Source organism: Bubalus kerabau, chromosome 3 (genome assembly GCF_029407905.1).
Source record: "Bubalus kerabau isolate K-KA32 ecotype Philippines breed swamp buffalo chromosome 3, PCC_UOA_SB_1v2, whole genome shotgun sequence".
Classification (NCBI taxonomy): domain Eukaryota; kingdom Metazoa; phylum Chordata; class Mammalia; order Artiodactyla; family Bovidae; genus Bubalus; species Bubalus kerabau.
This window is the reverse complement of record NC_073626.1, coordinates 42,453,422-42,467,940: the sequence shown is the minus strand read 5'-3', so window position 1 is coordinate 42,467,940 and position 14,519 is coordinate 42,453,422. Positions and strand designations below refer to the sequence as shown.

Here is a 14,519-nt window from a genome sequence, read left to right as displayed (position 1 = left end):
TTTCATGGCTGCAGTCACCATCTGCAGTGATTTTGGAGCCCCCAAAAATAAAGTGTGACACTGTTTCCCCATCTATTTCACATGGAGTGATGGGACCGGATTCCATGATTTTTATTTTCTGAATGCTGAGCTTTAAGCCAACTTTTTCACTCTCCACTTTCACTTTCATCAAGAGGCTTTTGAGTTCCTCTTCACTTTCTGCCATAAGGGTGGTGTCATCTGCATTTCTGAGGTTATTGATATTTCTCCCAGCAGTCTTGAATCTAGCTTGTGTTTCTTGCAGTCCAGCGTTTCTCATGATGTACTCTGCATATAAGTTAAATAAGAAGGGTGACAATTTACAGCCTTGACATACTCCTTTTCCTATTTGGAACCAGTCTGTTGTTCCATGTCCAGTTCTAACTGTTGCTTCCTGACCTGCATACACATTTCTCAAGAGGCAGGTCCGGTGGTCTGGTATTCCCATCTCTTTCAGAATTTCCCACAGTTTATTGTGATCCACACAGTCAAAAGTTTTGGTATAGTCAACAAAGTAGAAATAAGATGTTTTTCTGGAACTCTCTTGCTTTTTCCATGATCCAGCTGATGCTGGCAATTTGATCTCTGGTTCCTCTGCCTTTTCTAAAACCAGCTTGAACATCAGGGAAGTTCACGGTTCACATATTGCTGAAGCCTGGCTTGGAGAATTTTGAGCATTACTTTACTAGCGTGTGAGATGAGTGCAATTGTGCGGCAGTTTGAGCATTCTTTGGCATTGCCTTTCTTTGGGATTGGAATGAAAACTGACCTTTTCCAGTCCTGTGGCCACTGCTGAGTTTTCCAAATTTGCTGGCATATTGAGTGCAGCACTTTCACAGCATCATCTTTCAGGATTTGGAATAGCTCAACTGGAATTCCATCACCTCCACTAGCTTTGTTCGTAGTGATGCTTTCTAAGGCCCACTTGACTTCACATTCCAGGATGTCTGGCTCTAGCTGAGTGATCACACCATCATGATTATCTGGGACGTGAAGATCTTTTCTGTACAGTTCTTCTGTGTATTCTTGCCACCTCTTCTTAATATCTTCTGCTTCTGTTAGGTCCATACCATTTCTGTCCTTTATCGAGCCCATCTTTGCATGAAATGTTCCCTTGGTATCTCTAATTTTCTTGAAGAGATCTCTAGTCTTTCCCTTTCTGTTGTTTTCCTCTATTTCTTTGCATTGGAGCTGAGGAAGGCTTTCTTATCTCTTCTTGCTATTCTTTGGAACTCTGCATTCAGATGCTTGTATCTTTCCTTTGCTCCTTTGCTTTTCGCTTCTCTTCTTTTCACAGTTATTTGTAAGGCCTCCCCAGACAGCATTTTGCTTTTTTGCATTTCTTTTCCATGGGGATGGTCTTGATCCCTGTCTCCTGTACAAAATCACGAACCTCTGTCCATAGTTCATCAGGCACTCTATCTATCAGATCTAGGCCCTTAAATCTATTTCTCACTTCCACTGTATAATCATCAGGGATTTGATGTAGGTCATACTTGAATGGTCTAGTGGTTTTCCCTACTTTCTTCCATTTCAGTCTGAATTTGGTAATAAGGAGTTCATGATCTGAGCCACAGTCAGCTCCTGGTCTTGTTTTTGTTGACTGTATAGAGCTTCTCCATCTTTGGCTGCAAATAATATAATCAGTCTGATTTCGGTGTTGACCATCTGGTGGTGTCCATGTGTAGAGTCTTCTCTTGTGTTGTTGGAAGAGGGTGTTTGCTATGACCAGTGCATTTTCTTGGCAAAACTCTATTAGTCTTTGCCCTGCTTCATTCCGTATTCCAAGGCCAAATTTGCCTGTTACTCCGGGTGTTTCTTGACTTCTTACTTTTGCATTCTAGTCCCCTATAATGAAAAGGACATCTTTTTTGGGTGTTAGTTCTAAAAGGTCTTGTAGGTCTTCAGAGAACTGTTCAACTTCAGCTTCTTCAGCGTTACTGGTTGGGGCATAGACTTGGATTACTGTGATATTGAATGGTTTGCCTTGGAAACGAACAGAGATCATTCTGTCGTTTTTGAGACTGCATCCAAGTACTGCATTTCAGACTCTTTTGTTGACCATGATGGCTACTCCATTTCTTCTGAGGGATTCCTGCCCGCAGTAGTAGATATAATGGTCATCTGAGTTAAATTCACCCATTCCAGTCCATTTGAGTTCGCTGATTCCTAGAATGTTGACATTCACTCTTGCCATCTCTTGTTTGACCACTTCCAATCTGCCTTGATTCATGGACCTGACATTCCAAGTTCCTAAGTTTTTAAACTTAAAACCTATAAAAGTGTATTAATTCACTAATTCTGTGTTAGAAGGCCAAAGCCTTGTCTCTGAGTATAATAAGAGTCCTATTTCATCTTCACTATATAAATCACATTTACAGTATTGCACTTGCAATTTACAATGTGGATATCTTTAAAGTGGAGTAAGAAGTAGAAGAACTTGTAATCAGTATGTAGAATCCGTCTGGTAAAAATTTGTTCTGAATGGCCTACTTATTTCACCTGGCATTTACCCACCCCTAATTCAATAGCCATTTTAAATAGACTTTTAGCAATTCACTTTAACAAATCTTTCCAAAGATGTTCAACTTAGTTTTCATAGAAATAATTCCCCTTTCTCATTATATCTATATGTTATATAATTTCAGTGTTTTATATACTATCTAATGAAACTGCATGATTACAAAAAGGATACTGGGTATAAGCAAGTTTAAACGGATACTTAGAAAGAATCTGAGAAAGAAAAAAGTGGGCCCTAATGTCTAGAAACTGCCCGACACAGCTCGGCCTTGGTGATTCTGAAATGGGCCCAGGGCACCCAGTTAAGCCATGCTATCCTCCTGTTGGACATAACAATCTCACAAAACATCAGTATCGGACAGGGTTACTCTGAAACCATGAAAAAGTGAGACAAAAGAAGAACACTTCAAAATTTTGTCTGAGCATGGACAAAAAACAAGGTCCCTGTGCAACCTACAAAATACCAAACATCCCCCTCTCCTGGTGACAGGAGTGACTGCCACTTCTCTACAGGTACAGCTCAAGCCTCACTCCAGTCAGCCCTCCTCCTAGCTGAGATCTGCTAAGATAGCCAAAGAATCATCTGCATTTCCACAATATCGATCCAGAGCAAATCCCTTCCTTAAACTCTTTCCAAATCACCTAATACGAGCCCCAATCCTACAGGCCTTTCAAACACCCTTACTGGGACACCCCTGGCTTCTCATGGTGTGCAGGCTGTATGAGTAATAAATGCAACCTGTTCACTACAGTTGTGTTTCTAGTGGTCTGTGGCTGAAGGACACTGATGCCTCTCTCAGCTGGCTGAGGCAGAGTGCAGGGCCACACCAAAGAACAGGAAACAAGGGGTATCACTCAGCGTCTTTACAAGCAGAATGGAGAGTACCAGTTACACTGGAGTTGGTTAAGCAAGCTCCTACCTATTTCCTTAGAACTGATTCCTAAAAGCAGATTTACTGGGTCAAAGCAAAAACATTTTTAAGATTCTTGATTTTGGTGATCTTTTGGTCTCTTTAGAGTCTTAATTATAGGTATGATACACTGAGAATATAAAAACACAATTTATTCTCCCACTTGTTCTGGACTTCAATTTTACTACCTCAAGTACAATTTATCAGTGTCAGCAGTCCTATTCTATTAGTAACAAAATATGAAATGAGAATATATACTTAAAGCTCAGTATAAAAACAATGCACTGTACTTTTTTCTTCTTTCTGCAGAGTATTATATAATTTTTTCTGATTAAAAAACAAAACAAAACCAAATTTTATAGGTTCAATGTAGGTTCCAGTTGTAATAAGCATACCACCCTGGAGGGGGGGTGTTGTAAAAAGGGAAAGACTAAATTGTGGTAACGTACATAAAAATGACCATTTCAACCACTAAGTGTACAGTTCAATTAGGTATAGTCAAACTGTTGTGCAACCAATGTCCAGAATTTTTCATCTTGCAACACTAGGACTCCACTCACTAAAACTCACTTCCTCCTGCCCCAAGTCTCTGGCAAGATTTCATTCTACTTTCTGTTTTATGAATTTGATTACTCTCGATTTCTCTAGATGTAAGTGGGATCATGCAATATTTGGCTATTTGTGACTATATTATTTCAGTTAGTATGATGTCCTCAAGTTTCATCAGTTTTTGCTCAGTTAAATAATACTCCACTGCACGCATATACCACTGTAAGTACATTAAGGCATTTTGTTTACCCACCCACAAACATTTGGGTGGCTTCCGCCTTTTGGCTGTAATGAATAATGTTACAAACATGGGTGTACAATATCTCTTCAGGATCCTCCTTTCAGTTCTTTTGGTATATACCAAGAAATGGAACTGCTGGATCATAGGTTAGCTTTTTCTTTGAGAAACTCCCATGCTGTTTTCCATAGTGGCTACACTATTTTACATTCCCACCAACAATGCACAATTTCTCCAAAACCATGCCAACACTTGTAATATTTTTTATAGTACCTGATGGATATGAGGTGATATCTTATTGTGGTTCTGATTTGTATTTCTCTAATGATTCAGTGATGCAGAGCATCTTTCCATATGCTTCTAGTACATTTGTATACCTTCTTTAGGGAAATGTCTATTTAAGTCCATTTTTAAAAAAATTTTTATTGAAGGATAATTGCTTTACAGAATTTTGTTGTTTTCTGTCAAACCTCAACATGAATCAGCCATAGGTATACATATATCCCCTCCTTTCTGAACCTCCATCCCATCTCCACTGTCCATTTTATAATCAGATTATTTGAGGGTTTTAGCTGCTGGATGATTATTAGCTGCTGGAGTTCTTTTAAGTATTTAAGATATTAACCCCTTGTCAGATACATGATTCACAAATATTTCTTTCCATTCTTTAAGCTGCCTTTTAAAATAGGTTTTTAATTTTTTTCACTTTTATTTTTTATTTTTGGTTGTGCTGGGTCTTCATGGCTACACGAGCTTTTCTCCAGCTGCAGTGAGAGGGGGTACTCTCTAGTTGCAGTGGGCAGACTTCTCATCACAGTGGCTTCTCTTGTTGCGGAGCACAGACTCTAGGGTGTGCGGGCTTCGGTAGTTACAGCATGTGGACTCCGTAGTTGTGGCTTCCAGGCTCTGGAACACAGCCTCAATAGCTGTAGCACACAGACTTGGTTGCTCCTGGCCTGTGGGATCCTCCCATATCAGGGCTCAAACCTCCATCTCCTGTGTTGGCAGGCAGATACCTTACCACTGAGCCACCAGGGAACCCCTAGGCTGCCTTTCCATTCCATTACTGTATCCTTTGATGCACAGAAGTTTTTAATTCTGAGGTAGCCAATTTATGTACTTTTTACTTTTGCTGCCTTGCTTCTAGTGTCTTATTCAAGAAATCATTGCCAAATCTAAAGTCATAAAGCTTTCTTCTCAAGTTCTCTCCTAAAAAAAACTATTTTATGTCTCATATTTAGGGCTTTGATTCATTTAAATTTTACATATCAAGGGTCTAGCTTCATATTTTGCATGTAAATATCTAGCTTTCCCAGCGTCAACGGTTTCCTTTCCTTAATAAATGGTCTTGGCATCCTTGATAAAATTAATGACTAACTTTTAAATGTATGTTTGCATGTGAAATCATTGATAATATTGACATTGTCTTTCTTCTTTTCATACTAGATAAAGTTTTTCCTGTATATTTTTTCCTCATATTAATTTTATCTTATTTTTTAAATGTCTTATAAAAAAGAACTCTGATAAATCATCCCCACTCCCTACCAAAAGGATATGATTATGAATTCAACAAACTAATTTATATGTTAAGATTCTTTTAAAGTGTTCATATGTCTTATGTTACATTCTGTTTTTGCCATTGCTCTAATTACTAAGAAAACTGATCACTGGATGATCTTTCCCCATCCTCATGACTTATCATTTCAAAGACAAGGAGAAAAAATAATGTTTTGGGACAGCCATCATAGTCAACGCTACCAGAGTAAACTGCTAGATACCTGAAGTCAGCAGTCATGTATTAATTATTTTTTATTTCCCAAAGAACTTACCACCAAATATTACACTTAATAAAGGAACACAGTCCATGCTGCAATATCTACATGGAATTAAAAATGTTAGCTTCCCCTAGTCTACTCTCACCCATGCCTAAATCAGCTTCTCCTTAATATCTGCTCAGTGACAAAACTGGAAGCATTCTTCCTTCATTGGAAAGTACCAGGTAAATCCAAAGAAAATACTGAAAGTTTGTTGTCTTTCTGGCTCTCATTTTTGGGAAGGACAGAAAAATTGAATATTTTGGCCCATAAGCCTTCCCTCCAAATCCTGAATGCTCCTAAACTGCATGTTAAAAAAAAAAAAAAAAAAAAAAAAGGTAAACAGATGTTAAGACTATATTTACAGAGGAGCAAGAGTATCAATAGAAATTTAAAGGGAACATATGGCTAAACCACAAACAACCCACAGGACACTGGCTGTATGGTTACCCGTTACTAGTGAGTGTATTTTACTCGCTGTAAAATGTTGTCAAGGCCTAAAATATGTTTAAAAAACAAAACAAAACAAAACAGGGCAGGAATAGAGACGCAAACGTAGAGAACAGACTTGTATACACAGAGGGAGAAGGTGGGACGGACTGAGAAAGCAGAACTGACACATACAGCACCAAGTATAGAACAGCTCCCTAGTGGGAAACTGCTGCGCAGCACAGGGGGCTCCCCTGGGTGCCCTGTAATGACCTGGAGGGGTGGGGTGGGAGGGAGGCTCAAGAGAAGGGGGATATATGTAGGTATTAATTAACTTGATTGTGGTAATTATTTCACAATATATATGTATATCCAAAAATGAATATAAAACATTAAAAAAAAACCCATTTCAAATAAAACTAAAACTAAAACTAGGAACTAGGCACCAATACCAAGCATATAATAGCAATAATTTTGCTTTTGATAAACCTCATTAACTACATCATTCCTTTAAGAAAAATGTCTGGTATACAGCAGGCACTCAGTAAATTCTGCTGGACCAGGACCTACTTTGTTTCTGTACCTAGTTTTGGGGCTAGTTTTAAACCTTAATATCTAACATAACTTGAAAGAGTTATGGCTCTGCCATAACTGTGTAACTGGCTCTGCCACTTACTGTATAACTTTGGGCTAATTATTAGACCTATAAATAATAGTAATAATTATAACTTTGTGCTCTCACTCTACCTGTTGCCTCCTCATATGTAAACAAAAACCAACTAAAAGAAAACTAAAATAGCTAATTACAGTAGGTACCTAAGACATTGTGGGAGAAGGCAATGGCACCCCACTCCAGTACTGTTGCCCGGAAAATCTCATGGATGGAGGAGCCTGGTGGGCTGCAGTCCATGGGGTTGCTAAGAGTCAGACATGACTGAGTGACTTCACTTTCACTTTCCACTTTCATGCATTGGAGAAGGAAATGGAAACCCACTCCAGTGTTCTTGCCTGGAGAATCCCACAGATGGAGAAGCCTGGTAGGCTGCAGTCCATGGGGTCGCACAGAGTCGGACACGACTGAAGCGTCTTGGCAGCAGCAAGACATTTTAGGACTTCCCTGGTGGCTCAGATGGTAAAGCATCTGTCTACAATGTGAGAGACCTGGGTTCAATCCCTGGGTTGGGAAGATTCCCTGCAGAAGGAAATGGCAACCCACTCTAGTACTCTTGCCTTGAAAATCCCATGGACGGAGGAGCTTGGTGCAGACTATCCATGGGGTCGCAAAGAGTCGGGCACGACTGAGCGACTTCACTTCCACTTTCAAGACATTTAAAAAAATTGGTAAAGTGGATTTCATTAAAATTGAAAATTTGTGTTCTTTCAAAGACTGATTAAGAAAGTGAAAAGGCAAAAATAAAAGAAAATGAAAAGGCAAGTTAGAGACTGGGAGAACACACTTGCAAAATACATATCTGATTAAGTGCTTGTCTTACAGGGTACAACTCAGTGGGCACAAGATTTGAACAGATACTTCACAAAAGAAAACATACAAATGTACACTAAGCACAAGAAAGGACACCCTCAATGTGACTAATTACCAGGAAAATGCAACTGAAAACCAAAGTCAAACACCATTCCATGTGCATTAAAATGGTTAAAATTAAAAAGACTGACAACACTAACAAATGACAAGGATATGAAAAACAAACTCTCAAACCTTGCTGGTGAAAATGCAAAATGGTACAGACAATTTAAAAAAAACAGTAGGGTAGCATCTTTTAAAGCTAAACATATGTTCACCATGTGATCAACAAGTCCACTCCTGGGTCTTTACCCCAAAATAAATTTACCCAATATATCCACACAAAGACAGGTGTGTGAATGTTCAGTACACTATTCACAATAGCCCCAAACTGGAAACTCCAATGTCCAGTTTTTGAATGGATGAACAAATTGTAGTATTTCCATACTTGTAAAATGCTACTTGAAATTCAACATGTATGAATCTCAAAATCATTATGGTAAGTGAAAGAAGTCAAACGCCAAAGATGACATATGATTCCATTTATATGAATTTTTGGAAAACGCAAAACTGTAGTAACAGAAACCAGATTAGTGACTGCATGGCCCAGGAACTATAAGCAAATTTTTAGGGTGAGAAAACGGTTCTATATTTTGATTGTGGTGGTGGTGGTCATATAGCTATTACCCATCAAGCTATACCTTTAAAAGGGTGAGTTTTAATATATGTAAATAGTACCCCAGTTTAAAAAAAATCAAGACACAGATGTTATTATGGATATCCATATTTAGTCAACTGCCACCTAAACTATACTAAATAGATTGTGCCAAAAATCTAAAATATACTCAGGAGTGACTGAGTTACTTGAAGATGGCAAGATTGGGAATTTCCCACTATTGGGAAAAAAAAGGGCATTCCAGAGCAAAATTGAATGCAAAAAAGTAAAGTTACATTTATGAATTCTTGAATTGTCTGTATAAATTTTAAATACCTCACATTTAAAATTATGTATTTGTTTTAGTATCTGTATCCTCTATTGACAAATAAGCTTTTAGACAACCAGGATCATAACTGTACTGCCCACTGTTATATTTTCAGCTCCTAGCACAAAATCAATCACATAGTAGCAGCTCAATAAATATTTGTTAAATGAAAAAAAAAAGAATCTAAAACATAACAGTAGGGGCTTTCCTGATGGCTTAGTGGTAAAGAATCTGCCTGCCAATGCAGGAGACCTGGGTTTGATCCCTGATCCCATGTGCCACGGAGCAACTAAGCCCCGTGCACCGCAACTACTGAGCCTGTGCTCTACAGCTTGGAAGCCTCGACTGCCGAGTCCGTGTGCTGCAACTACTGAAGCCCACGCACCTTAGAGCTGCGCTCTGCAACAAGGGAAGCCACCGCAATGAGAAGCCTGCACAACACAACTGGAGAGCAGCCCTCGCTCAGCTCAACCACAGAAAAGTCCATGCAGCAACAAAGACCTAGCACAGCCAAAAATAAATTTTTTAAAAAATCTTTAAAAAAAGAATAATAGGGTTGATGTGAGGATTAAATGAGATAATGCATATAAGCCCTTTGCCTTGCACTGCAAGTCCTAGAAAGTATTCGCTATTAGTCTTTCAACATATACTTTCTCCCTTTTACCCCAGTATGCTAATGACTGACAATAATCATGGATCATGATGCATCTAATAAGGTTAGATTAAAGGCAGATCACTCACATTTACTTCATTACGCTTTACTCTCAATAGTAAGAAGAATAGTAATGTCAAAAATCCAAAATGACTGGTTTGTCTTCTCAAATTGAGGGAAGAATATAAGAGATAAGATTTTTATCTTCATAATTCCCAACTGTGTTTAGTCATATACCAAGAACACCAAAGACAACTTCACTGAAATAGCCTTTTATCAAAAATCACCAGATCTTCATAGGGGTAGGTGGGTGAAGCGTTAGTGTCCTTAGATTTACTTATAAGAACAGACCAGATATAATTATTGCAGCCCCCAAATCCATCCCTTCCCAATTTTAGTGACAGCATATTTGCTGGAGGGAGAGGGAAAGAACAAAAGCCCTATTACGGAAGCATACTTGAAAATCCTGAGTCATTCTTATTTTAGCTTCTTTTAAGATGGGCTATGGAACAGTTCTAGGGATTCAGAATATGTAATAAAGATTTACTTTAAAAAATTCAGTGAGGGAAACCATCATTGTTTCATTCTAATTTCTGTAACACACTCTATAGTGGTAATAACCAGCTGTCTTAGATTGATCCAGTTACTTTCTGAGGCTAAAAAAGATGCGTAAGCATTGTTTTAAAAGGTCTGTATGCAAGCACAGTAAACAGGAGTGAGGACCCAAACTGCTGTAACACAGTTCTTTCCCCTCCATTGTAAAGCCAGCCAGTAAGTCCAGTACATAAGGAATCAAGAAAGTTCAGTGTACAATACTTATGCTGGAGTCCATTTGTATTATTTTTCATTATGATGAAGTAGTTACTGCCATAACATATAGGTATAAAACTAAGCTGCCTAGCCAATGTTTGTTTTATAGGCAACTAAACACATTATGTTATAGAAGTTTTACCACAGTGATACTGCTCTAGCCTCATATTCCTAATTATCATCTTCAGGGATCCTCTAAAGGTTTTTGTTTTTGTGTTGGGTTTAATCCTTTACAGTTTTTGTCCCTGTACTCTTCACAGAATATACAAGAATGGAATCTCAGACTCAGGACTAATCTTAAAGCTCTTCTACAGACGCTTCTTTTTGTAAGAGTAGGGAAGGTTAGGTGACCTATTCATGTTAACATACCACAGGGAAGAACAAAGACAGGAACGCTGGCTCCCTAACACCCAGCCGGATGCACTCCCCATGAGACCATGTGACCTCTAGATAGGCGTGTCGAAGGTACCACGTCAACTGAAAGCTGCCTCTTCTCAGCTCAAAATTCCAGGAAACATTAAAAACTGTGTCCAAAAGTCTGTTCTTTATATCTCCACTGCTGTCCTGTAGATAGGTTCATCAGTACCATCTTTCTAGATTCCATATATATGAGTTAATTAATACATGGTATTTGTCTTTTTCTTTCTGACTTACTTCACTCTGTATAAGAGGCTCTAGGTTCATCCACCTCATCAGAACTGACTCAAATGCATTGCTTTTTATAGCTGAGTAATACTCCAATGTGTATATGTGCCACAACTTCTTTATCCATTCATCTATTGAGGAACATTTATGTTGCTTTCATGTCCTAGGTGTTGTAAAGTGCTGCAATGAACACTGGGGTTCTATTTTATGGAAATAGAGTCTTTTCAATTATGGTTTCCTCAGGGTATATGCCCAGTAGTGGGACTGCTGGGTCGTATGGTAGTTTTATTCCTAGTTTTTAAAGGAATCTTCATACTGTTCTCCATAGTAGCTGTATCAATTTGCATTCCCACCACAGTGCAAGAGGGTTCCCTTTTCTCCACACCCTCTCCAGCATTTACTGTTTGTGGACTTTTTGATGATGGCCATTCTGACCGGTGTGAGGTGATACCTCATTGTAGTTTTGATTTGCATTTCTCTAATAATAAGCCATGTTGAGCATGTTTTCATGTATTTATTAGCCATCTGTATGTCTTCTTCAGAGAAATGTCTGTTTAAATCTTCTGCCTATTTTTTGAATGGGTTGTTTATCTGTTATTGAGCTTTATTAGCTACTTGCATATTTTGGAGATTAGTTCTTTGTCCATTGTTTCATCTGCTATTTATTTCTCCAGTTCTGAAGGTTATCTTTTTACCTTGCTGATAGAAGTTTTTACACAATGAAGGGAGCTAAGTTTAATTAGGTCCCATTTGTTTATTTTAATTTCCATTACTTTCACCATAGTGCATTTTACTGAGAAAATCTGGGTACAGAAGGTGGTTGTATAGATTCTCAGCAATTTTTCAGTCTTCTTGCAAAGATAATTGGTGACAGAAGACCTATTATCTTAAATCTACCAACTCCAAGACAGAAATTCAAAGGGGGAGCAGCAGGAACAAAGAGGTCTGATGAGGCCATTTACTCTGGGGTCCTCTCAATTAAATAATGATGCCACAGCCATGCTGGTGGCCCTGGAGGTTCACATCCCTACATCAGCAAGAATGAAAAAATGTTTCACCGTTGTCACTTTCTGCTATGTTAAGGAAAAAAATCTGTACTTGATTTTGACTGCTATCTTACTAAACACAAGATTAATCTCCCATGAGCCATCAACTCAAAGGACCCAAAGGAGAAGGGGGCAGTGACCCAGCCAGCATTAGAGCTTGAAGACAGGACTGTTGGACAGGAAGCAGAAGTCGCCATGACATACAAATGCCTATGGGTACAAGGAAAGCAGAAACTCAGAAAGAGTTTAACTCTTTAGCTTCTTGCTTTTTCCTTTCCCAGATCTTTGCTTAGCTAGCAACTCAACTAACATGTAGAGTCGGAAAAAAGAATGAAATTATTCAACACTGAGGCATGGTGGTGAATGGGATGGGGGGGTTGCCTCCTTTCTCCTACACTTGGCCTGGGAACAAACTAAAATCTGCTCTATCTGTGACTGACAAAGCTAAAAGGACTTTGTAATTCAGCCACTCACTTCCAACAAGTCACATGGTCCATGAAGTTCAATTTGTATGGGGTATGCTTTTTCCAAGAGTGAAAAAAAAAGAATACTAAACTAACTGAAGACATTTAAAAGTATTTATAAAGAAATTAGTAAAACAAATCACATTTAAGATTTTAAAACAGTGGTTCTCAATTTTTTTTCTTAGGACCTTATTACATCTTTACCAGTTCATTTAAAGTAACAATAGCTTCATATGTTAGCATAAATTATTTTTATGGAAAATAATTATATTTCCCCAAAACAAAACAAAACAAAAATAGTGAGAAGATGTAAAATGTGTCTGAAAATAAAAGACAATTTGATTCTCATACCTACTTTTAGATTTATCTGTTGCAACTACAAGTTTTGGTTGAAGTATATGGAAAAAATCCAAACCCACAAAGATAATAGAAAAGATAGGAGTTTTTTAACAGCCTTTTCGGATAATCATGAATACAATCATCTGATACTACATCAAAATTGGACAGGTATTAGTTTCATAAGGGTCAGTTGCAATGTGGAATCTGAGATCATATCAATGAATTTTTCATATGATGTTACATTAAAATCCATCCAATGGACCTTTTACTCATGAGTGATTTTGTAACATCCTGCATTGGTCCCTGGGAAAATACTGTTCACTGAGTCACACAATCTTCCAAATGTTAACATATTTCATTGTATACTATCTTAAAACACATTCATTTATACTCATTGATCTATTCAGAAATCTTTTACATTCTGGGAAGCTGACCAGCTCTGAGTAGCAGATACAAATTTTCCCATACTGCACTTTTCACCTGAAAACTCAATGGTAGAAACACTGTCACTTGTTGTCCTGGAAGTGACAGGCTCACTGCATTCATCTGCAAGAAATTATCTTCCAAATACAGAATAGCCAAGTCTGAATAATCACAGCTTGCCCTTTCAAATAAAAATGATGCTGCACAGAAACAATCCAGCCAGTTCAGTTCTCAACCAAAGTGCACAAGTGCTTCCCCTTGAGATAACCTCTGTGTGTAGGGGGCGGGGGGGCGGCGGGGGGCTGGCGTAGTATTTTACGTGTGTTTTCCCATCTGTCTCAAAATACCAAAACAATGTGAAACTCAACGATTAGGATTTAACAAAATGAATATTTTTTTACACCGCATCAAGGACATTCTTAAGTGAAACTTGCTTTCCTTTGTCTTTCTTATTTAAGCGGTAAGTGAGGACAGGAAGAACACACTGCTACTGGTGTGATCTGATATCCCTGCCTAGATCTGCGCTAAGGCTCCAGCAGTTTTTCACCCCTGCAGCTTAGTACCATCAGTGCAAATGTCAACACAGTAAGAAATAGTAAGTAACATCTCAGTATTATAATGAAAACATTTTTGACACTATGGACCCCCAAAAGAATCTCAGGGACCCCACAGGGATCCATGGACCACACTTTGATAACTACTGCTCCAAAATATCTTCACTTTTGGCAAGGATAAGATCTACTAGCTCCCACATAGTATAAATAGCAATAAATCTAAGCAAAACACAACTCAAAAAAAAAAAAACAAAAAAAAACCCTCTTACCTTTGCCAAGACTAAAGACAAATGGTTCATTTCTATCATGACTGGAATCAAACTTCTTTCCAGTTGACAATTTCCCTTTGTAATGGACATAAACTTTGTCTCCAATCATTGGTGTTTCCTCACTATTTCCCACTCTCTTGACAATCTAGGAAAGACAAACGTCAAGAAAAAAGGAGGTTAAACATTTTTCTTTTAATCTGAGAATAAAAATGTCTCTCAGTCCATGCCACGTCACTCAGGCAGATTTGTAAACAACTGTCTGTCCTTTCTAAAGGCCTCCCTCCCAGTTCTTGCAATAACCTTCACTGTTAGAAAACTGTCCTATACCACTAA

General features: G+C 38.2%; 1 protein-coding gene across 3 annotated transcripts in view; it reads right to left on the bottom strand.

Moving 5' to 3' along the window:
• Positions 1-14,519, bottom strand: part of FKBP5 (FKBP prolyl isomerase 5) — a 116,576-nt gene that overhangs the window by 41,167 nt on the left and 60,890 nt on the right. For all 3 annotated transcript variants that reach the window (XM_055571613.1, XM_055571612.1, XM_055571611.1), the window contains one exon: positions 14,187-14,331. In XM_055571613.1, the coding sequence (XP_055427588.1) occupies positions 14,187-14,331 (145 nt within the window). The remainder of the gene's footprint in view (positions 1-14,186; positions 14,332-14,519) is intronic.